Source organism: Sorex araneus, chromosome 9 (assembly GCF_027595985.1).
Source record: "Sorex araneus isolate mSorAra2 chromosome 9, mSorAra2.pri, whole genome shotgun sequence".
NCBI classification, from domain to species: Eukaryota; Metazoa; Chordata; class Mammalia; order Eulipotyphla; family Soricidae; genus Sorex; species Sorex araneus.
In genome coordinates this window covers 61,377,153-61,401,417 of record NC_073310.1, presented here as the reverse complement: position 1 = coordinate 61,401,417, position 24,265 = coordinate 61,377,153, and the positions used below count along the sequence as shown (strand labels likewise).

General features: G+C 47.1%; 1 protein-coding gene across 3 annotated transcripts in view; it reads left to right on the top strand.

Annotated features, from left to right (window-relative positions):
• Window positions 1-3,512: 3,512 nt before the first annotated feature.
• The window catches only part of CACNB2 (calcium voltage-gated channel auxiliary subunit beta 2), a 325,617-nt gene continuing 304,864 nt past the window's right edge, over window positions 3,513-24,265 (top strand). For 2 of the 3 annotated variants that reach the window (XM_055147056.1, XM_055147054.1), the window contains exons 1-2: window positions 3,513-3,680; window positions 15,299-15,391. In XM_055147056.1, coding sequence (XP_055003031.1) covers window positions 3,567-3,680; window positions 15,299-15,391 — 207 coding nt within the window. In that variant the 5' untranslated portion in view covers window positions 3,513-3,566. Of the gene's footprint in view, window positions 3,681-4,745; window positions 4,841-15,298; window positions 15,392-24,265 lie in introns of those variants that run through there. The other variant, XM_055147055.1, reaches the window with a different exon arrangement.

Genomic DNA, 24,265 nt, shown 5'->3' with positions numbered 1-24,265 from the left:
ATCCATCATGTCCCAGAGAACCTATATTCCATGTCTTAAACGGAGTTGCCGATCTGCAGGCAAGAAAAGAGAAAAAAACTCGTCAGTTTCTTCTACTTACAAGGAAATAAAACACCCACTTTCTGAGATGGTTCCCTTGGCCAGTGATTTTTCAGTCCCAGTTCTCATTTCAGAGTTATGTCCAGAAGACACTTCTCCACCACAGGGGCTAGGAATGATGAATACACCAAAACTTTCATAGAGCTCAAATTAGTCATCTGCATTCAAATGCCTCTCTTCACTGGTGCCCACTGCTTCCTCAACTGCATTTCCATATTCACAGGGACTGCTCCTGGCCGTGCTGAGGTTGGAATTACTAAGGCCCAAAGTAAAGGTGTCTGGGGATGGGAAGTGCGGGTGTGGGGGAGTCCTACTAGAGACCAAATACAGGGCCCCAAGTATGCTAACCATGTGTACTGCTGCTTGGAGTATTTCCCAGGCTCTTCGTATAACTTTTAACAAGGTTGGGCAAGTGTCTTTTAATGCTAGGGTGAGTTTCATTTTTTTTACGGTGGGGGAGGCTGGCAGTGTTTGGCTTTGTGTTTGGGAGTCACTCCCTGTGGTGCTTAAGGATCATGTGCTACCACCTGGGATTGAACTCAGGCCTTCTGAATGTTTAAGTATGCACTCAGCCCATTGAGCTATCTCTCGGGCCCAGTGTCTTTTTTTACTGTAGAGGTACAGCTATTTATTCATCCATTGATTAAGCTGATTGAATTGGGCATGAATTCCACATTACCTTTTTTAAAAACAATTTTAATTGGGTATCTATGAGATAGACCATTACAAAGCTGTTCATAAATAATTGGGTTTAAGTCATACAATGATCCAGCACCCATCCCTCTACCAGTGTACCTATGTCCCCCGTTTCCCCACCACCTTCCCCCAACCCCCTCAACCCCTACCCCCAGCCTCCCTCTATGGGAGGCACTTTCCTTCTTGCTCTCTCTCTCCTTTTCTTTTTATGCATTATGCTTTGCAATACAGATGTTAAGAGGTCATGGTGTTTGTTCATGTATGTTTGGTGTTCGGTATTTTTATAGTCTGGCCCAATGTCTTAATGTAAAACTGAAAAGGTATGCAAAGTTTTAAAGCACAAAGACAGATTGTGCATGCATGCATTCATGCAAGAGGCATTCTCTGATTCCATCGAAGTGCCAGGCACCATGTTTCACATTTGGGGATACTGCATAAGTCATTCAGTCATTGCCAGAAAGGACCCCTGTTTGAAACAAACAAAACAAGAGTTCAGTATTAATAATGATATAAAATGAATATAAAGCTATATCACCCTTGAATGTTGAACTCAAACATTCTTGCCCTATGGTTATTCATTTAGGCAATAGTGAAATGATATTCAAGGTTGCTTTGATCATCTGTGGTCTCTTAAAAAAATTCTGATCAAAGCTCACTTCTTCTGCCCCAGAGATAATTAAAAGTGAGCACACACAGAATTAGGTACAATGCAAGAAAAGACATTGACGTCAGGAGAAACCAAGTTTCCTCAAACTTGGCATTTTTAAAACCATATAAAGATGATCGGCTTCTCAGTGATTACTAACTCAATGGTCAATGCCAAGATTTCAGGTCTTTGTGGTCTGTGGCCACTCAGTACAGGCGGCAGAAGCTCGATTCCCTTGCAGAAGGAAGATGGGAAGAAGATGTTGAATGCGTCCTCCTGTCTGTATGTGGTCCCACCCAGAATGAGCTTATGTGTCATCTAGAACTAGATTTGTGTGGTCTCAAACTCTCAAGGAGACACAAGGTTTCACGGATGAACATATCTAGAGAGTGAAACTGGGCAGTTCATGGAGTTAAAATTGACTGTGACCCCAAAGTTTGCAGTAGGTTATCTTTTCCACTCACACACACATGCACACATACATGTATACAGACAGCCGGGCTTGCAGACATCTAGAACACTGTGGATTGTTATAAATAAAAACCTTTTACAAATCTCATTTGGGGAGGCTCCCAGTCACAGCGACAAAGAAACTGTGACTCCCACCCCACCCCTACCCCCAGCCCCATTATTCTAACTCCCTCCCAAACATCACCCACAGCCTCTTGGTTTCCCATTGTGCCATTTTTTTCCAGTGTCGTTTTATTGGTGGTGTTGAAAAGTCAAACTTCCGTGCTTTTATTTGACATTCAGTATAATTAGAATGAAGATGCCATTTTTACAGCAATGACCAGGAACATCTATGACACTTGGGACATGTCGAAGACTTAATTATACGGGGCTATTCTTTGAGTCTAATACCAACCAGTGTCTAATAGCTAGGTCTGAATTACCTGAGTTTAAGGACCTGGGAGATAACTCAGGTGACATACATAGCCCCGTGAGAGGCTTTGAGTTCCATCCCCAGCATCACGTGGCACCAATCAAGAACACCCCAGCTCCTGTCCTTGGGCACCTCTGGGTGTGGCCCTCTTATTAAATAATGATAATAATCACTGTCACTGTCATCTCTTTGCTCATAGATTTATTCGAGCAGGCACCAGTAACGTCTCTCATTGAGAGACTTATTGTTACTATTTTTGGCGTATCCAATACGCACAGGTAGCTTGCCAGGCTCTGCCACGCAGGCTGGATACTCTCAGTAGCTTGCCAGGCTCTCGGAGAGGGGTGGAGGAATCGAACTTGGGTTGACCGCGTGAAAGGCTAACGCCCAACCGCTGTGCTATCGCTCCAGCCCAATGATGATGATGATGATGATGATGATAATAGCAGCACATAAAAATGCCCAAGCTTATCTTTGAGAAGAACAAGTACTGTGCCCCCATAAAAATTTGTAGGGGTCAAATAAAACGGGCAGTGGACGGTTCTGCAAAATTCCAGCAAAAATGTGTATCCTCTATTGGTAGCAAAGAATCCGATGCCTGGAAAGAGCCTTTGGTTCTAGGGAGAGTTCCACCGCAGTAAAGAGTGGGTATGGCAGCACCCACAGAGAGAAAGGGCTGGGGGGAAGTGTCTGGGCTTACTCTTCTAACGAGTCCAGACCTCAAGGGAAGGGGCTCACCGTGTCCGAAACGGGGTCCGCCGACCAGCCGTGCCCGGCGCGGGGGAAAGGCGCACTTCGGCGACGCGCCGCGGTCGTTTTGCCAAGAGGAAGACAAAACAGAAGCCCGGGAGGAAAAACTGAGGACTCGGGTCTGGACGCGATCCACTTGGCCCCGCGACGCGCGGGGCGTTTCTCGGCCGTCCCCGGGGGGCGCGCGTCTCGGGGCGCGGGGCGGCGGGCGGGGGGCGCTGGGGACCGCCCGGGCCCCGCCGTCGCGGCTTTGAAAACTTTCCAGGGCGCGTGCCAGGGCGACGCGCCTCCCGCGGGCAACTTTTCCGGCGGCGGCGGCGGCGCGCGCGGGGGCAGCGTCCCCTCCCGTCCCCCGTCCCCGTCACTCTCGCCGGCGACGCGCCGCCCCCTGCGCCCTCCCTCCGGGCGCCGCGCTCGGCCCGCGCTGCCCGCGCCCCGGCCCGCCCCGGCCCGCGCCCTGGGCCCGCGCGGCCCCGCCGCCGCCTCTCCCCGATGGTCCGGAGCGCCGCGGCCAAGTCGCCTCCCCCCGCCGCCGCGGCGCACGACAGCGCCATGGACGCGCTGGACAACGCGGCGCCCGCCGGGCCGCTCGGCGCCAACGCACAGGTACACGCGGCCGCGCCCACCCTGCCGCGGGAGCCCCGCGCCCCTCGCTCCCGCCCCGCGCCTCTCCCTGCCCGCTCCCCGCCCGCCCGCCGCTCTCCCCCTCCCCGCGCCCCTGCCCTGCCCGGGGCTCCCCGGCCACCCCATTGCCCTGCCGGGGTCTGCCCGAGGCCCCCCTCCCGCCCCCTGCCCAGGGCTCCTTCCCTCCCCACCGCCCGCTGCCCAGTCCAGGTCTCCTGCTGCCGCCCCCCTTCTCGAAGCCCCCCTGCCCCCCTGCCCACCCCCCCACCTCCCGCCCTGGGCTCCTTCCCTTCCCATTCCACCCCCCACTGCCCTGTCCGGTTCCTCCTCACTCCCCACTACGCTGTCCGGGTGCGCCCCCCCTCGCCACTGTCCTGCCTGGGTGCCCCCCAACTACCCTGTCCGGGTCCCCGACCCCACTGCCCTGCCCGGGTGTCCCCCCCCACACTCACACTGCCCTGCCCGGGTGTCCCCCCCCCCACACACACTGCCCTGCCCGGGTGTCCCCCCCCACACTCACACTGCCCTGCCCGGGTGTCCCCCCCACACACACACACTGCCCTGCCCGGGTGTCCCCCCCACACACACACACACACTGCCCTGCCCGGGTGTCCCCCCCACACACACACACTGCCCTGCCCGGGTGTTCCCCCCACACACACTGCCCTGCCTGGGTGTTCCCCCCACACACACAAAACTGCCCTGCCCGGGTGTCCCCCCACACACACACTGCCCTGCCTGGGTGTTTCCCCCCTACTTCCCTGTCCGGGTGCCCCCCCCACCGCCACTGCCCTGCCTGGGTGTTCACCCCACTGTCCTGTCCGGGTCCCCGCCCCCCCACCGCTCTATTACCCTGCCCGGTGCCCCTTCCCCCACCACCCTGCCCTGGTCTCCTCCTCCCCGCGCCCCTCCTGGCCTGGACGACCCTGCCCCCTTTCGCCTTTCCCGGGCACTTCCCCTGCTTCCATTTTTCTCGGCTTCCGAAAAGAGCCGCGGGAGGGGGACAGGCAGTAAGTGGGGGGCAGGGACGGGGGAGACCCCCACCTCCCGGGGATCTCCAGGCAGGTCCCCCCGCGCCCCGGCCCAGGAGAGGCGCATGGGGCGCCATGAACCCCGCGAGCGGACTGGACCTGCTGCGGATCGTGAGTCTGCGGGGCGGGGGCGGGGGCTGGGTGGGGGCGGCCTGTCCCCCTACACACGCACACACACATGCACACGCACACACACATGCACACGCAACACACGCACACACGCGCGCGCACACACGCACACACAGGGGTCCGAGATCTCGGGTGGGGGGGAGGGGGGTGGGACGGCCGCACCTGGCCGCTCAAGTACCCCCAGGGCGCTGCGCATGTTTCTCTGGGACCCTCCTGCCCGCATCTCCCCGGGTGCCACTGGGGCCGGCCAAAGTTTTCATTTTTCCACCCCGGAACATTAGCCACTTCCCAGAGCTCCGGGACCCCCCCCCACGCCCTCGGATAAGTCTTCGGGTGGGTTTTTCCTTTTTGTTGGAGGGGCCCTTGGGTGCTGCGGGAGGTGCAACGGGCCGTGTCAGGTGTGGGCGTGGGGCCGTGCCAAGGTGCCTCCTTACGTCAGCCCTGGCAGGTACAGGGGCGGATCACACGCACCCCCGGCTCCCCACCGCGCCGTCTCTCGACTTTTCTCCTCGCGGGGGAAGTGCCTGGAGACTCCTCCTAGCTGTGGGCTGCCCGGGGGAGGGAGGTGAAGAGGTTGGGGTTACATTCTAGCTGTCGCTTGGGAGACTGTGCCTCTCTGCTCCGAGTGACACCGGCTGGTTCCTCTCAAGCCCACACTCGGCAGGTGACAGGCGGTGGCAGGCTTCTATCTGGGGAGCGCGGGGAGCCTCGCGCGCGTTATTCACCCGAGAGATAAGGGCAGGGGTGCCAGGCGGCCTGAAAGGTTACAGACGGCGTCGCTGCGCTGCTTGTGGCAGGTGGTGGCAATTTGGAGCTTGGTAATCAGCGCCGTTCCAGCGGCAGAACAGGGGATCTTTTCTTGCACTTTCTCTTAACTCTGGGATATAAACACATTGACAGAGCAGCTCGCTGGGGCTTGCCCTGGAGGGAGCTGGGGATTTATATAATCAGAAATGCCCCTCTCCCTCGGAGAGGCAGGCCGGCTCCGTTTCAGCCGGTTTGGAGCTGTTTGGGACCTCACAGAGGCTTGTCACTAAGCTCCTAGACTCCCCCTGAGGACCTGAATTCTGACCCACGCATGTCACATTTGCTCTTGACTCCTGATTTTTTCCTCAACGCTTAGCAGGTTAGATGAGAGACAATGAGCGACAAGGCATACTCAGAGACCTTGGTTGAGTCCAGGAGAAAGATCTTGAATATTGATAAAGGAAAGAACTTTTAGATTCTCCCCCCACCCCTCCTTCTTTGATCTTTCTTGGACTTTTATTTTTATAAAAAAAAAATATTCCTAGGATAAAAATAGAGTCCCAGTGTTTCTGGAGATCAAAGTTAGGACCGGCGGCATGCCTGCATTCAGATAAAAGAGACTCATTTGCTTAGTGATTTGTAGAGTTGTACATAGGACAGCAAACATTTATGGCGCGGCTGACTTGTGGAAATGATTCAGATATAACAAGATGCAGTTTTTCACTGCAAAAAATTACATTTCAGGGGCCGGAGCGATAGCACAGCGGGTAGGGCGTTTGCCTTGCACGCGGCCGACCCGGGTTCGATCCCCGGCATCCCATATGGTCCCCCAGCACCGCCAGGAGTAATTCCTGAGTGCAAAGCCAGGAGTAACCCCTGAGCATCGCTGGGTATGACCCAAAAAGCAAAAAAAAAATTACATTTAAGTAGCTCTAAGTGTGACAAAAATATGACAAAAATATTTTGCATGGCACGGGATTCTGAGAACTATCCCATGCATCTTTTATGGTGGCAGTGATATAAAGATCACAGCTATTCTATTTGGAATAATCTGTAAGGACTTCATGGAAGAGGTGGCCTCTGGGAAGCTCACTGAACGATAGGTCAGACTTCAGAAAGGATTTTTCAGGGCTATTGTAGGGGACAGCACAGGAAGCAAAGGCACAAAACTCTTAAGAGATGACATTTATAATTTCTGGTTTGAAATGAGGGTACAAAGGTTCAGATTGGACCTAGGAAGAGCTGCAGGACTTAATGGGGTCATTTATGGCCAGATCTTGGTAGTTTCAGAACCTGTGTGTATTGAACAACTGAGCCAGACTCAGGGGTCCACAAAGAAACCACTAGCCAGCTCATGAAGCAGATTCCCTTTGGGAATGCTCTGAAGACAGCTTGGAAGTCGAGGAGTATGAAGGTGGTTCTGGCAGCAGGGAAATCACCAGAACAGCTTTGTGGTAAGAAATATAAAGAACTCAGCCAAAGAGAGAGAAAAGGTAATGCCAGTGGCAGGTCCCTGCCGAAGACATTTCAGAGACTCGGGCCACTGAAGCTGACAAGTGGCTGCTTAGATTAATCAGGAAAGAGAGGAGGAAGAAGGGTCATTTCAAGCAGGTCGCACTGTAGCACTGTCCTCCTGTGGTTCATCGACTTGCTGAGTAGGCACCAGTAACGTCTCCATTGTGAGACTTGTTGTTACTGTATTTGGCATATTGAATATGCCACAGGTAGCTTGCCAGGTTCTGCCTTGCAGGTGGGATACTCTTTGTAGCTTGCCGGACTCTCCGAGAGGGACAGAGGAATCGAACCCAGGTCAGCCACATGCAAGGCAAACGCCCTACCCCCTGTGCTAGCAGGTAGGGGTGAAAAAAAAAAAGAAGATTCAGCTCCCTCGGTATTTATCTCTTTGCTTTTTCTACCTTCCAAAAATGAAAGTAATTTTCCTTGAATCCTGTTCCTCTCCCGTCCATTTATTTGAGGGAAACATTGCTTTGTTTACTTTATAGCTAATAAATCATGGCATCACGGGGCTGTGAAAACTTGGCAGAGGCCTCAGTTTCATCCCTCTGGGCAGAGGAGCCAGCAGCCAAGAAAGGACACTGTCTCAGGAGACCCCTGTTTCCTGTGGCTCCCAACAGCAGGCATTCTACTTAGAAATGGATTTTCATTTGCAAATGGTACTTCTGAGCTGTTGTGGCTTTTAGGAGCCTTTTCTGTTCCATGCCAGCTTTGCCTTGCAAGTTCTGTTCGAACAGGGCAAATGAGCTCGCAGCCCATTTTCCCATTTTATATCATTTAATGCTGCCCAGAGATAGGGCAGCCTTATTCATTCTGACTGCTCCACTCCTGCACATAGTCATAATCCAAATGGATATATATACATATATATATATATATTTATGACACCTGAGATGAATGGCAACTGAGCTGAAGTTCTCGAAATGTCTGCTTTAAGTTGCCTGTGTATAGTTTTGGTGCAAACCTAACTCAGGTGCTTGTTGAGGACTGTCCATCTAAAGTCCATCTGTACCTCTGCTACCAGTTAGTTAGTGAACCACAGGTGACTTCTGAACACTTGAAAAGCAGTTTGTCTGACTGCACTGCCCCAAATATACCTCAGAGACTTCGCAGGAAGTAAGGGCTGCAAGGCATCTAAATAATCAATATGATTGCAGGTTGCAGGGATATTTCCAATCTATTCAGTCACAAGCACATGCTTTCAACCTGCTCTACCTGTTGCCTTTTGGCCCTTGAATGTGGCTACTAGAAACTTCCCACTACTTTTGTGGCTTCTATTTTTCTTGGGAGAGCTTGATTCTAAAGTGTAGCGCTGGCTGTCCTCTAGAGAATAGACCAGATGCCCAGTGAAGAGTGAGGACTGGAGATAGCGAGAGGAATGGAGAAGAGGCTGATCCCTGGGGGACCTGGAAAAGGGAAAAGGAGCAATGCACTCAGTCTCTCGCTGTGGGATTAGCGCAGGCACCTTCGCTCACACCTGAAAGGAACAGGCCATAACCCTGCGCTTGTTTGTTTTGCTCCTAGCAACAGGATTCAGCCAGTTCCACCCCGGCTGAGTTTGCCAGATGCTTTCTAAGCATGTAGCCCTACAGCCTGGTAACCACAGCTGCCTGAGTCTCTGGAGCGAAGAGCTTTTGAAAAGACAGTTACACTCTCTCCAGCCCACCTTCCTCACCCCATGCAGTGCCGTTTTCCAGAAACATTCTTAGCTCAGAGGTATTGGTTTGTCTTCAGGCTTCAGACAGTAGGGTCCTGGACCTATTTGGTCTTCTGGGTTTTGTGTCTTGCTGAAAACATTCACTCCTGGATTTCCTCTAGAATGGTATTTTTTTGGTCCTGGGGTAGCATGGGAACGTTGAAAAAGATGTCAATCAGAATTTCTGAGTATGGTATAAAATGCAAGAATCTAATATCTTACTAGAGCAGGGATTTGAGATCTGGTCAATCTTGTGGTTGGTGTTTCATTTTTCTTTTGTATGGAAATACTCCATTTCTCTTTGCCACATTTAATTCTTTTTGAAATATTCGGCCTGAAGAGCTGCTCCTTTCAACAAAAGTTGAGCAAACTGTATTAACGTGGAGATGCATGTTGGAGACGTGAGGGCACAGTTTAACTTTGTGACTGTGAAATGTGTCAATATTCTACAGCTTGCATGTGAAATATACTGATTTTTACAATTACAGGGAGTTAAAATTAATTTTGCTCCCTATTCAAGTCAGGGGAACTGGAGCAATAGCACAGCGGGCAGGGCATTTGCCTTGCACACGGCCAGCCCGGGTTCGATTCCTCCGTCCCTCTCAGAGAGCCCGGCAAGCTACCGAGAGTATCCCGTACGCACAGCAGAGCCTGGAAAGATACCCGTGGCGTATTCGATATGCCAAAAACAGTAACAACAAGTCTCACACTGGAGACATTATTGGTGCTCACTCGAGCAAATCAATGAACAAAGGTGCTACGGTGCTATTCAAGTCAGGGATCTGTCTTAGGGTCTTTCCCAGCCTAGCTAGAGGTGGATTAAAAGGAAGGCAAATCTTGACCTAAAGATTTCCTTCCGTCTGACCCTTCCCCCGTCTAGCGAGGCTGCTCTGTCCCTTTCTCCTTTCCTCATCTCCCCTGCCCCCCATAAAAGAGCTTTATTCATGCTCTTCTTCATTTTTATTCCTTTTTTGCTTTTCTGTAAACTGAACCCTATAGAAAAGGATTCATTTCTCCCTTTCTTAGGGATGAATTTTTCTTCTTCTGCCCTAGTGAAGGACCAGCCAACCTTCACGCTAAACTATTGGTAAATGACATTCATGTTGGATTCCTCTGTGGATCCTGGTGACTTGATTTATTTTGGACCCATGGAGAAGGATAGCACAAGTATAAGGGGATAAATATAAAAAATAGTGTCAAGAAGGTCGAAATTGAATTTCTGGCATCAGCATTATGCTCATAGGGAAGAATTTTTAGGTAGGAGAATTATCATCCTCTCCATCAACTTCAGAAGGGGCTTCGTAAGACTCTCCCCAGGGGCTGCCGTGACTGGCTGCACTGGAATCTTCTAGAATCCACTGCTGCTGTCGGCTTCAATCATACAGAAATTCTGTTTCAGTTGCTGTGGAAATGTGCGTGCAGGCTGCTTTTAAGACTAATCCAATGTTAGGTGATTCAGTAATCAAAGGAGACAGTTCACTCAGAGAAACTGATAATAACACTTTGAAGCCTACTCGTTGTCTTTTTCATCAGCCACTTTCATATTTGTGGATATTTCTTCAATGTTGCTTCTGGTTTTAGAAATCGGACTTAGCTCGGTTGATGTTTTAGGAGAAGGAAGGAAAGTTAATTATACGCTTGTCTTTTTGGTTCTTTGGCATCACTGGATTTTATTAAACTCCTTGTGGTTGATAGCCAATGAGGCAAATTGCATGAATTCAGGTTGAGTTCTGGGGAGATCTCGGGACTGGCCGAGGCTCAGAGGGTATTCTGGGTTATACTTGACTTTCCGGCCAACTCCTTATTCTTCTCTCCCTGAAAGTGGAAGAACTTTGGTTAACTGTTTTATTTGTTCATATATTTAATGAGGTTTAAAAATATTTAGAAAAGCCTTTGTTCACACAATTAGCTGCATTTACAGTAGCAAATTAAGAAAACGATACTTTTCCATATTTAGTCAAGGAAATATTTGAATGCTTAATCTTTCTTCTCTTTCCATTTTGGGTTGGTTTGGCCTTTGATTTTTTTTTTTCATTTTGTCCGATGAAGAGCTCTAGTCCTTGTTTTCAAGGAATTAAAGACTAAAGCAAAAGCAAACAAAGAAAACACCATTCCAACAAGAGGGCCTTAATTTTAAATATGCATGGGGTGAAAGAGGACTTCATTTTGTATCAGCAGTATAAATTTTCGCTGATATTTTTTAAATATATAAAAGTGGACTATTTACTTTCCAAATGGCATTTTCATTGTTTTCATTGTTCCTGCATGCTGCAATAAAGAAATGTCATTACTGAGATCCGGATTCAAATCCCAGCATCCCATACTGTCCCCTGAGCACTGCCAGGAGTAATTCCTGAGTGGAGAGCCAGGGGTAACCCCTGTGCATTGCTGGGTGTGACCCAAGAAGCAAAAAAGAAAAAAAAAGAAAAAGAAACGCCATTACTGAGCACTCATTGCTGAGTACTTGAAAACAAGTCGTTATTGAGGATCCTACTATTAAATTTTTTTAATGAATGGGAAGAAATTATGCTTAAAATGAGCAAAATGGCCAAATGGAGTTGGAGGGTTTTTCCTGAATGGGATAGAAAACAAGTCAGAATTTGCCGTAATACTGTTCAGGGAAGAACAAGTTAATGCTTTGAATAAATTACGTCTCATAAATTTAACCGAAGAACAATTATTCTCAAAGCAATCACCTTCTGTACATGAATCAGTGTTCATGGACTGCTAATGGAGGGGGGAGGGTGCTCCCAAATAGTTCTTAGGGTACCCAGCAATCAATATTCAGGGCACCCTGGGGTGCCAAGAATCAAATGTGACATCTCCACATGCGAAGTTTCTGCTCCAGCCCTTTGAGCCATCACTTGAGCCTGGTGAATTTTTTCTATTTTGATTTTTTGGGAAGAGGGAGACCCCCAAATAGTGTGCAAGGGTGCCAGGTTTACCCCTAGACTCAGGCAACCAGGTCAGTGGTTTAGCGCTGGGGCCAGAGGATGATGTGATCTCCAGGACTACCAGCAGCTGTGTCCAGAGGGTCTGCCGTGAGCCCGGCGGGTGTGTATGAGCCCTGCGCCCTAACCACTGCTCTCCTCCTTTCTCTGCCAGGCAGTGCTTTCTCTCCCGGCCCTCCCAGCACTTCTCAGCCATGCAGGCCGGTGGTTGAACGTGGGGGCCTGAGGATGCAGGAGTCCTCCTGCCTCCTGCAGTGCTGGGCCTCCGCGTCCGTACACAGTGATGCTCCGGGGACCAGGTGGTGCTGAGGCTGACACCAGGGTCTGGCACACACATCTCACACGCCTTCACCCCTCCTGTCTCCCTAGCTCCGCGACTGATGTGAATATTGTGCAAACTGTGCTGTACAGCTGGACTTGATACTGTTTCAAACACAGGGTGGTACCGGATTTATGTGCAGCAGCAACACCTGAAATAATGTTTATGGTCAGTCTTCTCGAGGGCCTGCAGCAATTAATGTGATTTTTATTTTAAAAGCATGTTTAATCTCTTGCAGAGAGCTGCCGCCTCCCCAGGGACTGAATGTTTCAAATCTGAGCTCTCACAGGGCCTGGGTGGGGGGAGAGGGGGAACTTTGTGAGTATTCAGGGAGAAGTTGAAACCCCCAAAGGAGTTGGACTCTAAAGCCCATTTCTCATTAAGAACCTCAGACAAAGGACAGTGACCGTGCCTCAAAGATGCTCTTTCCACCCACTTCAGAATGGTACTGGAAGGTTGCACTCAGTTCCTGGGCTGAGCCTCTGTTTTTGCTTTTGTTCCCATAGATAATTGATACAGCCCAGTGGCTTCATGGAAATTTGTGTTTCCATATGAAATATAGCCTTTTTTCTTTATTTTTAAAGAAATGTTCATCCTTTCATTTCATTTTCTTAAGCTGTGGATGAGCACATCTCTCTAGACCTTTACATAATAATTGGGAAAGGAAGACCGCTGTTGAAAGAATGTTATTTTTCAACAATTTTCTGGATAATGTTTACATAAGTAAAAAGAATAAGCTGTGAAGTGAGTAGAACCTTGTAGGGTACATTAGGAAAGCCCAGCCTAGATTATCTTCCCTTTTATGAAGCTGAGAGTTAATTAAATGCCATGGAAACACATTTGTATTATATAAATCCCTGAGACACTTGGACGAGAGCAAACATATTTCAGAAAAATTTTTGCTTTCAGATTATACCACCCTCTCACTGATTGCGGATTCTTCTAAATTGTTCATAACACAAATGTTTGCATTAATTTCAGCTTGCCTAAGTGCTATGTACGTTATGGTTAATCAGATATTTCCAATTTTGTAAAAAAAAAGGAACTTTATGAATAGATAAATAGGTAGATCCAAGTGGCATTTCCAAACCCATATGTGATCTCTTTCTAAAAAAGTTTCTTTTGTAAATTCGAATGAACTTATGAGAATAATCAAGTTCTGTGAGTCTAATTCTTCTAACCACACTCTCTGTCAGCCCACTTCTCCCACCCTCTCCTCTTACCCTTCATCTGCCTGGCACTTTTTATTATTTTGTGTCCTTACCATTTGCCAGGTCTTGTATGAAATGCTGTAAAGACATTTATTTTATTTATTAATCAGAACAGCTCTGCCAGGCCCACATGAATATCCTTGGTTTATTTTGAGGGGTTGTTTGTTTTGGATTTTTCTGGTTTGTTTTGGGGCGACACCTTGCTGTGCTCAGAGCTCACTCCTGGTTCTGTGCTCAGGGACCACTCCTGGTGAATTCAGGGGACCAACTGGAGTGCCAGGATTAAACCGAGGTTGACCATGTGCAAGGCGAGAGACCTACACACCATATTGTCTCTCCGGCCCGGGATATCCCTGCTTTTAAGGACGAAATCACTCGAGTTCTCATCTGTTAGCAAAGATCCAGTCTGTGGATGTTTAATTGTAAAACTCAGTGTTGGGATATTTTTTACTTATATATTTTTTCTCTACTGTTTCAACTTTATCATAGAATTCAATAAATTGCTATACATCCAGTTCTTCTTGTTATAGCTATCCTGAAGAGGCTATTTTGTCAGTGTTTGCACTTGGTCCAATCCTATTATTGATATCTATTGTCGTTTAATATCCTGTTTGTAACTCCTTAATAGCTATCCCACAATACTACATTAGCTCCAGCAAAATCAGTGAGTTGTCTAAAACTTTAGGGCTTTAAACATTATTCGGAGGGATCCAGCAAATTTTACAAGGAATTTTAATTTCCTGTAATTCACTCCCAACTGGGTACTGATTTAGCCATCTTACTGTATAATCTATGGATATATACGCTGATGTGAAGAATTGGCATCAAGCTTTGTTCAGATCCTAGTGAGATGGACATGTCTGCCAATTTATTTTTTATTTATTTATTTTTTTTTGATTTTTGGGTCACAACCCAGCGATGCACAGGAGTTACTCCTGGATTTATACTCAGGAATTACTCCTGGCGGTGCTTGGGGGACCATATGGGATGCCGGGGATCGAACCCGGGTCAGCCGCGTGCAAGGCAAATGCCCTACCAGCTGTGCTATCGCTCCGGCCCCATGTCTTCCAATTTCAAGGCAATCGGATTCATGTTGCAAAGTGTTCTCTGGCCATTCTCTGCCGTTCTTCCAAGCACCACTCTATCAGAGGAGCATCTATGGGATTCCAGATTTAGGCATGGAAAGAAGCAAAAAAGGGGTTGCTCAGAACCACTGGGAAGCAAATAATTCAAGGAGCAGGGGGTAGCTTGAAGGACTGGAGCACATGCCTAACATGTTTGAGGCCCTGAGTTTGATTCTTGGCACCTCAAGGCCTCCCCCAGAACTGCTGGGTGTGGCCCTAGTGGCCTTCAGTATTGGACCATTCAGCCCAGTTGACTGAGTATCACTGGAAATGCCCTTGGTCCCCACTGAGCATTGCTAGGAGGCCCTCGAAGAAGCACCTCAGCATTTCTTTATGTGTGAATTTGTTGTTTTTCTGCTCTGTGATATGTCTCTCCCAGGTCCTGCTGTTGCCCCAATTCAAGTACTCATTGCACTTGAACATATTTGATTTTGTGGTTTGGGGGCCACACTTGATGGTGTTCAGGAGTTGCTCCTGTGTCTGTACTCTGGAATCACTCCTGGTGGTGCTCAGGGGACCATCTCTAGTGCTGGGGGTGAAGTTGGGGCTGGAAGTGACTTTATGCCTGTCCCATGTCCCTCACCCCAAGATTTTATTTTTCAATGTTCTCTCTTGATGGGTTATTGTCTTTTGAAGAAAGACATGTTAATAGTAACAAACTGTTTTTGTTCTCGGGTTAGTAAATGCTTTGTGGGGGATCTATCCTCCCCATAACTCACTATGCAAGATAGATCACATGATTCCACCTAGAGTAACCGTCTAATACTGCCTGTCCAATGGCATCTTATGCCTTCTTTGCTTGATGTTTTCCAGAACTAATTTTTGTGAAAGTGTCAAACGATAACCTCCTTTGTCTCGTACTTTTGCCTTTCTGCAGTCATATGGGAAAGGAGCCAGAAGAAAGAGCAGATTCAAAGGTTCGGATGGGAGCACCTCTTCAGACACAACCTCAAACAGCTTCGTTCGCCAGGTAGGGAGAGCGTTACATGCGTGGCGCAAGGGAGCCCGTTAAAGTGAAGTTTTTTTTTTTTTAAATCTCAAGGTGTTTTAAAACTGTATCATGCTTAAGATTTATTTAGTATCGTCCTCCTTTTAATTGAAAAGAAAATTGTCGTTGCATGTTATAATTAAAATATTTGAACTAAAGTGAGACTAGAATAATTGCACTCTTTCCTCGCATGGTGGGGAAAGGCAAGTGTAAAATCATTATGGAGGATTTATTTCTTCCTAATGGACAGAGTGAATGCCAGCAGAAATGGTGACAGATTTGGGTTGGGGGTTTCTTGATTGTTTGTGTGAGTGTGTTTGCTTTGTCTGGGCAGTAGGTGAGCATAGCAACAGTGAAGACAGAGACACTGGATGCTGTTTCCCCATGAGTTTCCTTCTTTCTTCATATGGCTTGGGTTGCCAAAGAGAAAATTGTTGCTGGTTGAGGCCCCTAAGATGAAACCGTGTGGGATGTCTTTGACACTAGGTTAAGCTGTGATGCGAGAGGTCGTCTCTATCCCTGTTGGCGCATGCTGTTAAAGAGTGTCGGGATCGCCTCTAAAACAGTGTTCCTAAAGGGATCTTAATTGCCAGGGGCCGCCAGACCCCCAAGGCTTACTAATGGGATGTGGGGGCATCCCACACTAGATCTCATCAGATCTTATCGCATAAAATCTCATCAGATCCAGGTAAGCCTTGACCACTTGTTAGGGGTGGGAAGGCGGTAGAGTGGCTTCCTGGCAGAGGGCTGCTCATTATTGGTTAGTGCGCTTGTCTATCATCTCTTGTCCTCAGCAGTTCAGTTCTCCAAATAATGACGCCCACACTGCTCTGTTTGGGGGAGCGGCTACCACTCTTTGCTTTCTGAGTCTCTTACCCCAGGTTCTTCTCTGGGGTGAGTTAGCAGCAATGGGAGAGTTGTGCTTGGCTGTCCCCATCAGTGCCCCCATCTCCCCCAGCCCTTTCTGGTACAGCTTTGAAGCACTCCAGAAGTGTGGTGTATGACAGGCAACTGGAAAAGGCTGGGTCTGGGTCTAGGCCGGCTGGGAATGGTAGGAAGTTAGGAAGAGAGAATTGGCTAAGAAGGTGTGAAGCTTGAGACTTCGAGTGTTTTAGAAAGGAAAAGGAAGGTGAGGCCAAGAGAGGCCCAGGGAGGCATCATGTGGTCGCATGGTGAGAACTTGCCGGGAAGAGTGGAGGAGAGCATCAAGGTGACGTTCCTGTGGGCAGGAATCAGGCACCCTGGTGCCCAGTCTGAGTGCAGAGCCTGGGGAAAGAGTCACTTGGCTTTGGTGAGTCAGTTCAGTGAAAGTGACCCCCGACCTTTTTCATTTCAAGTGTCCATATTTATTCTGCCTCTGGAAGCAGGAGATTGAGCCACGGAGCTAGAATCCGCAACTCTGAGTCATCAGCTCAGGGACTGGACACAGGAGGGCCTGAAGCAGAATAAGATCAGCTTCTTAGAATGCACGGAGTGGTGCAAGGCCCCACGGAACACCAGAAATGTGGAAATAGTGTTGGGAGCAGGGGGTGGTAGGTTTCAGGAGGACCAGGTACTGTGAAATTAGTAGTACACCACTTATTACTGCCGTTTTCACTCCCTACAAATGGCATTGACTGGCCCCATTTTCAGTTGTCTCTGGTGATCTATTGTCTGCTTGGAATTTTCAGAGCATCCCATGGGATGGCCACACTGCATGAAATTCACTAGAATTTGGTTTTCCTCATGATAACTTTCTCCTCCTCCCTCATCCTTCCCCCTCCTCCTCCTCTTCCTCCTCCTCCTTTGTTTTTGGTGACTTTGTGCTTCGTGATTTTTGGTGAAATTCTGTGCTCCCAGTGCAATGTTGAGCAGAGCTGATAGACTCCTAAACGTCAGTTTGTTTTTTCTTTTGTGTGTGTGTGTGTGTGTGTGTGTGTGTGTGTGTAAAACATACACAAGCATGTGACATTTCTCCGGATGGTCTGTCTCCTCTGTACCAAGGATGCCTTTGATTCTTCATGGAGCATGGTGTTCACTGTGGTTGGATTGGGACAGTTTTGATGCTGATTCCTCAGAGTGCCAAGATGCCCAATAATTTCTGTATTAAAAAATAAATTTAGTTAGAGCCCCACAAATGAATGAATTTATTCTTTAATGCAAGTTGCTGGTATAAGGAAACATTGCTTTTGGGTAAGTTTCTGCCTGAGAACCTGAAGATTTTTAGGATAGTCGCCATAAAAGGATGCTTGTCCTGGTTGCGGTTCCCTTTCCTGGTTGGCCAGTCCTGTCTCATCAGCATCCCATTCCTCTGGCCCTCCACATCATCCATCACTGGAGTCAATTATAGTGGAGATGAGGATTGGAGGGGGATACCCCTCATAGAAGTAGTTCACTTCCCTGGTGTCCAGATGGAGCCCAGTTTCCTGCTTAGTTAAGTGGGCACACTCCTTCATGTGTGGTCAGCGACAAGGGTTTCAATTTTCAGCTAAAGGAAACACCCAGACAGACCCCTATTGGTGCTTTTCAGGTACCCACAAAAACGTTCTTCTACCTTTTTATTTTGGTTTTGAGGCCACACCCAGTGATGCTCTGGGCTTACTCCTGGCTCTGCGCTCTGGGGACCGTATGGGACACTGGTTGTCAAACACAGGTCCGCCTCCTGCAAGGCAAGTGCCCTCCCTGCTGTACTATTGCTCTGGCTCCTACCTTTTAATTTTTCTCCTTACAGGAAGCAGAGACTAGCTACAGGGCTGCACATTTTCCTCAGCATCCAGACTGAAAACTATAAGCCACAGAGAGCAGCCACAGTGCGCACTGACCCCTGTCATCAGAAGTGGCTAGGATTCCCTGTCTGGGTTGTCATTTCCCAGTTGTTATCTCTTGGTCAATTGAGCCAACCCGGAAGGGCAAGTGGTCACCATTTCCATTTCCTTCCTCCTCCAGGTAACAGTGGTCCTGAAAGTCCTTTTTTTTTTTTTTTTTTTGTCTAATTAACTTGGAAGGCAGCCCCTGGTGGTCTGTGCTTTGAGTTTTGCAGAAGTTGAGGCTGTTAATCAGTGTTGTGTGTCAGGGTCCTGTGAGATGCAGCCGTGAGCACCTCATTCTATGTGAGAAGCTGCCTCTTCGGTTCCTCAGGGCTTTTGCTTCGCGACTAGCACTTAAATTTTTACCACAGAAAGGCACAGAGTGTTAAACATGGCTTGTAGGCACCCTAACTAGATTGAGTGCAGGTTATTCAAGTTGTTTTTGTCCACCATATTATTTAATTCATAGAATGATGATTATCATGGGGTTCTAACTAAGATAATTAAAATTTCTAGGCTGGCTTGGATGGCTTCTGATGTAAACGCTCTGTACTCTCTGGCTGTCTGCTGTGAGTGACTGCATCAATAAGAAAACTTTATTTCTCATAATTACAGATCTGGAAAAGCTCCAGTTCTTAAGATCCTTTACATTTAGGGCGTTGTATACATTCAGAGCCTGTTAAGATCATTCCCTTCTGGTACTATTGAGCTCCTTCCGTAAGTTTCTCAGAAGAAAGGGGGTGGGGTATCCCTGAGGTGTGCTGTCAGGGAAGGAGCAGACTCGAAATTTTAGCTCCAGAATCTAAGTCAATTAATTTACTGGAAGAAAAAATAAATAGGTGGAGAGAATTAACAAGGCCTGCTTGGCATTGAAGGCTAGAACATTTGTGCTGTTCTTTTCGAGAGATTGTGCAAGAGCCACTCACTGTATAAATTCTTTGATACTGCCAAGGTCAGAGAAAAGTATGTACAACTGCAAATAAGTCCTGGTCATCAAAGTTAAAGCCGCTGTGGGGGCCCGAGGGGGTTAGTTACTGCTAATTCATCTCAGTTCTCTCTCTCTTTCTCTGTGTTTCTCTCTCCCCTTCTCTGTAGCTCTCCCTCTTTCCGTGTCTCTATTTCTCTCTATCTCTCTCTGTTTCTTTCTCTCTCACTCTCCTTTTCTGTCTCTCTCTGTCTCTATTTCTCTGGCTTTCTTCCCTCCTCCCCCTTTCTTTCTCTCTCTCCTTTTCTTCTTCTTTTCTCTCCCTCTCCTTTTCCTCTTTCTTCTTTCCTCTCCCCCACTCCTCTATTTTTTATGTCTCTCTCTTCATTTTCTTAAAGACATGCTCTCCCTGGCTACATTTACGCACCTGGCAGTGTTCCTAAGATAAGCATCAACTGTTCAGAAGATGACTTCCAGTTAGATTTTTGCTTTTTTCAGTAGTGCTGGTCGGGGAACTCCTAAGTCGAATTTTGGGAGTCTGGGGGCCAATCCCTGCAATGCAGCTTTGGAACCACCCGGGCTATACCCAGCCTGGTTCACCAGAGACTGTATCTTGCAGTGCCAGGGATTGAACCCGAGCCCTCTGTGTCCCTGACTTGCCCTCAGCCTTTGAGACATTCTCCTCAGCCTGAGTTTGCTTGGTTTTGATGATTCACAGCATAGTAGCTTTTCCTCGAATTCATCGGAGCCCTGCTCTGTGCCCCCCTGTATATAAAGCCAAGAATCCCTTTCTCTGAAGGTCGTCCTCGTATGTCCCCGTGTTGGACTGACTGGTGTCCTTTGAAAGTTGAGAAATTCTTCCCGGAATTCTCAGGTGCCCCTTTTCTTTGGTGTTTGCAAGAGGAACAGCGCTGCCACTGATCTAAGGTTTTGCTCATCAGCATATGTTGTGGTTGTCCTGTTAATAATTCTGTAGTTTCTAAAGGCTTCCAGATTACAAACCAGAATGACAGAATGGAATGAAGCAAATATTTAACAGAAGGTTGCATGGCACTTTCAGAACATGGTATTCTAAACAAATTTCATCTCCTTCCAGTGCAGTATTCTTGGTGCTGCTTTTTTGGACCTTTTATTAGCTCAGATTGGCTTTAAATGTGAGTGATTAATCACAGAGACGCAGAGTCTATTTTTTTAGTTTTGTTTTGCAAAGACAGATTAAACTGTGATAATGATTATAGACTCCAGGCCTGCATAGACTGATATGTTTAAGGTTGGATAAGTCTTTCAGCCCTTAAATATTAGTTTGTTGCCTTGTTATGCTGTATTCGGCACAAACACAACTATAAATAATAATGCAGTAGATTTATAGTCATTGTGGCTTCCTGTAAATGTCTTTCTCTCTTACTTGGTTTTCACTTAGATTTTCTGAATAGCAGGATCTATCCTCAGTCCTCTCAAGAGCCTTTTTTAAATATGTCAGTATTAAAACATTAGACTCTTTCAATAAAGTCCTTCCTTCCTTCCACACTTTCTCACACCTGGCTTGCTCAGGGATTACTTCTGACTCTGAGCTCAGGAATCACTCCTGGAGGTACTTGGGGGAATCATATGTGGTGCTGGGGTGAGCTGGGTTGGGGAGGTGCAAGGCCAAAGCTTTGAACCCCTGTACTATCTCTGTGGCCAAGCATAATTAGGTTTAGTGTCTCTTTTGAATGTAATTTTTGGATGAGATCAACAACATGATTACATGTAAAATCCTCCTCATTCTCAGATTGTTTTCATATATTTTGGATACCTACCATCTGCACTTGATTTGATTATTTAGCTTGCTGATTATTAAAATAATTTTGTGGATTGAGACATTTTATTTTTGTATACATTTTTCTCCTTAGACATGGTATGTTACATGATAAATTATTTTATTTTTATTTATTTTTAGAAACAGAAAGGTTTATTGAGAGAAGAGAAAGAAACTCCCCTGTTGGCTGGTTTCTGAATTATTTCTTCAGTGTCTGATATTTCTTAGACTCTCAGATATATCATATTTTCCACCTGTGTACCCATTTTCTTCCAATATTATTCTTCTTTTACTTGGCTGATCATAGCAAAATCTTCGTAGTCTTAGGCGATTTAGTCCTACTAAATGGATTAAAAGTTGACAAGTGATCTAGTATGGAGTGATTAATATCATTAAGAAAATAGAGATTGGGGCTGGAGAGATAGCACAGCGGGTAGGGCGTTTGCCTTGCACGCGGCCGACCCGGGTTCAAATCCCAGCATCCCATATGGTCCCCTGAGCACGGCCAGGGGTAATTCCTGAGTGCAGAGCCAGGAGTAACCCCTGTGCATTGCCAGGTGTGACCCAAAAAGCAAAAAAAAAAAAAGAGATTGAATAACCAAGTAAGTTTGTAAAAAGTTTGGCTCAGTTGAGCCTGAAACTTTTAGGAGTCCTGCTATAAAGATCAGTTACCTCATTTAAGATTAATTATTCATGTGTTTTAGTCTTCAAAGGCATAGGGACCAAGCTAGTAGGCTGGTCTCATCAGGAAACCGTTCTCTCTTCCCAATTCTGTTTTTTATCGATGTGAATATTGCCAACTTCTCTCCCTACTGATTTGTTTCTGGAAATCTTCTTGTCTGATGATTATCAGATGCTGAAGAAGCTGAAGAAGTCTTTCTTTCTTTCTTTTGAGATTTGGGCTTATGCCTCACACATAGTTACTATGTTTTAGTTCAACAAGTAAGGAATTCCAGTTTTATCTCATCATTATTCCTCATTTGTAACCAAGCATGTATGTGTTTGTTAGAAAGATCTAAAGTGTAGAAAGGAACTGAGCTCCCTACCCCCACTTCTGATCTTATCCTTCTTTTCAAAAAATAAAATTAACTACTTACAAAAAAAATCATCCTTCTTTCACCACCTGCTTGTTCTCATGTTGGAGGAAAAAGGCCAGAAGAGATACTCACAGGGGGGGCGGGGGGGGGGGGGTCTTTGTAAAGTCTGCCATTGGTGATCCACTGGGAAAACGGTACACGGTTTTTCAGGCTGTCTCTGTCCTCTGCCACCATCAGTCAGCTTTTTCATCCCTCTAAAACTGTCATCAGGTTTTGGAGAAATATCTAGGCTTTAGAACCCACATCCTTCTTAATGCTTGCTGGATCCTTGGTCTATGCAGACAAGTTCTGGCTTCAAGCCCTTTTTTCCTTTCCGGCTGCTAATGCAAGAGTCCAGGACAGCGTGATCAGACTTTGACAAGAAATATTTATCCTGATTGCATATTTCACCTCAGAGTCTGGGCAGGATGACCTCATGATCAGTCTTTCTTGGAAAGTCATGTTTTCTCCAGCTCAGAGGACTTCATGGACCTGTCACCTAGAGGTGGCACGATGTGGATAGATTATTCCTTTGGAAAGATGGGATGACTTTCATTTGGTTCAGATGCTGTGCCTGAAAATTGGAAAATGCATAAATTCTGTATATCACCCCCCACAATGGAAACATGTGCACCATTAACTTAGACACAGAAACCAAGCATAGGTGATTGTTCATTTGCCATAGGCCCCGTCACCAGGGAACAAAGTTGGGTGACGTACGCTGCAGACATTTATTGACTCAGTTCTGGATGCCAAAAGGCTGAGCTCAGGGTGGATCAGAGCTTGTCCCTTTGGAGACAGTGAGAGGGCTTCTGTTCTGTCTTTTCCTCTTGGCTGTGGACATCTGTCTTCACATGTGTTTTCTCCGTTGTATACAAGGACATTAGTCCCGTGGGATTAGGCCCCAGCTAACGACCTGTTTAATTTTATTACTTCTACAAAGACCCTTTCTCCAAATATAGTCACAGCTTGAGGTTCTGGGAATTAAAACTTCCATCTCTGAAGTGGGGGAGGGCACAAATTTATAACTGATGCTGATTGTTGTCATTACCGTCACATTAAGTGTGAAAAGTGCTTAACTGTTACACACGAAGAGAGATTTACACTCCAAAGTTTTGACCATTCTCCCCACCTCCAATATCAATGTATTATCAGAGAGACAGAAAAAAACCTCTCTTGCTTGAGTGAGAAAAAAAAAGAAGTGAAAGGATGCATTTCCCTTATATGTGTCAAATTGATACATATGTATATATGTGGAATATGGAATAATTTTCTGTACTTTTCTTTGACTGAGCTCATACATTCAACCATACCTTAATTGTGAGCACATTTTCATTTTCTTTATCGTGAGATTTATTACCCTCAGCCTGTTCTTCCAGCTGGCCTGTGGACTGATGCCAGTCTGCAGAAATTTCCTGGAGATCTGCTCAGTGTTGACCCCCAGTTTTTATGTGCGGCTCCATCAGTGGTTTTCAACCCCCGCTCCCTGGGCTAGCACTGGCTCTCAGGAATGAGAAGAAAGAAAACAGAGGCCGAAAAAGTAGTATGGGGTTAAGGTGGTGTCTGCCTTGCTGACCTTGGTTCAACCCCTGGCACCTCCTACCGTCTCCTGAGCCCAGAGCACGGTATGAGCACTGAGTCCCCCTGGGTGTGGGTCCCAACTCACCACACAGAAAAGGATTGCAAACCGCAGTTAACTGCCTGTCCTCTGCCTGATGCCCAGGCAGTTGACGGTCCGCAGATACAGAAAGACTGACAGCCACTGGTATCAATTACTCGACTTCCTCGTAGATGGAAAGGTTATCTTGATACTGTTTCCACTGCTATTGCTTCTACGGCGGTTGTCTGGATTCACACCCTGTGTTGTGGCTCAGGGTACCACACGAGCAGAGCCAAGGATCCTGCTTCACACAAGGTGCCAGGTGGGGATTAAACTTCCAGTTCCTTCCCACAGCGAGGCCTACATATACCACTGAGCTGTCACCAGGCCCCCATAAATGGCTTGGGGCTTTGAAAAACAAAATAGTTCATCAGTATCACCCAGAAGCTGGTTTCTCTTCAGCATATTTCAATGGATAAAATTCATTTGAATGGTCTCCGTCTACTATTGAATGTTTCCTTGCACGGAGCTTCAGGACCCCGTGAACACACACACATGTATGTGGGTGTGTGGCTCTGCTATGGCGTTTAGGCTTCCTTTGTAAAACTCACTGCTTCTCTCATATTTAAGAGCACGCAGTATCTTTGAAATATGGTTAGATATGTGTGTCC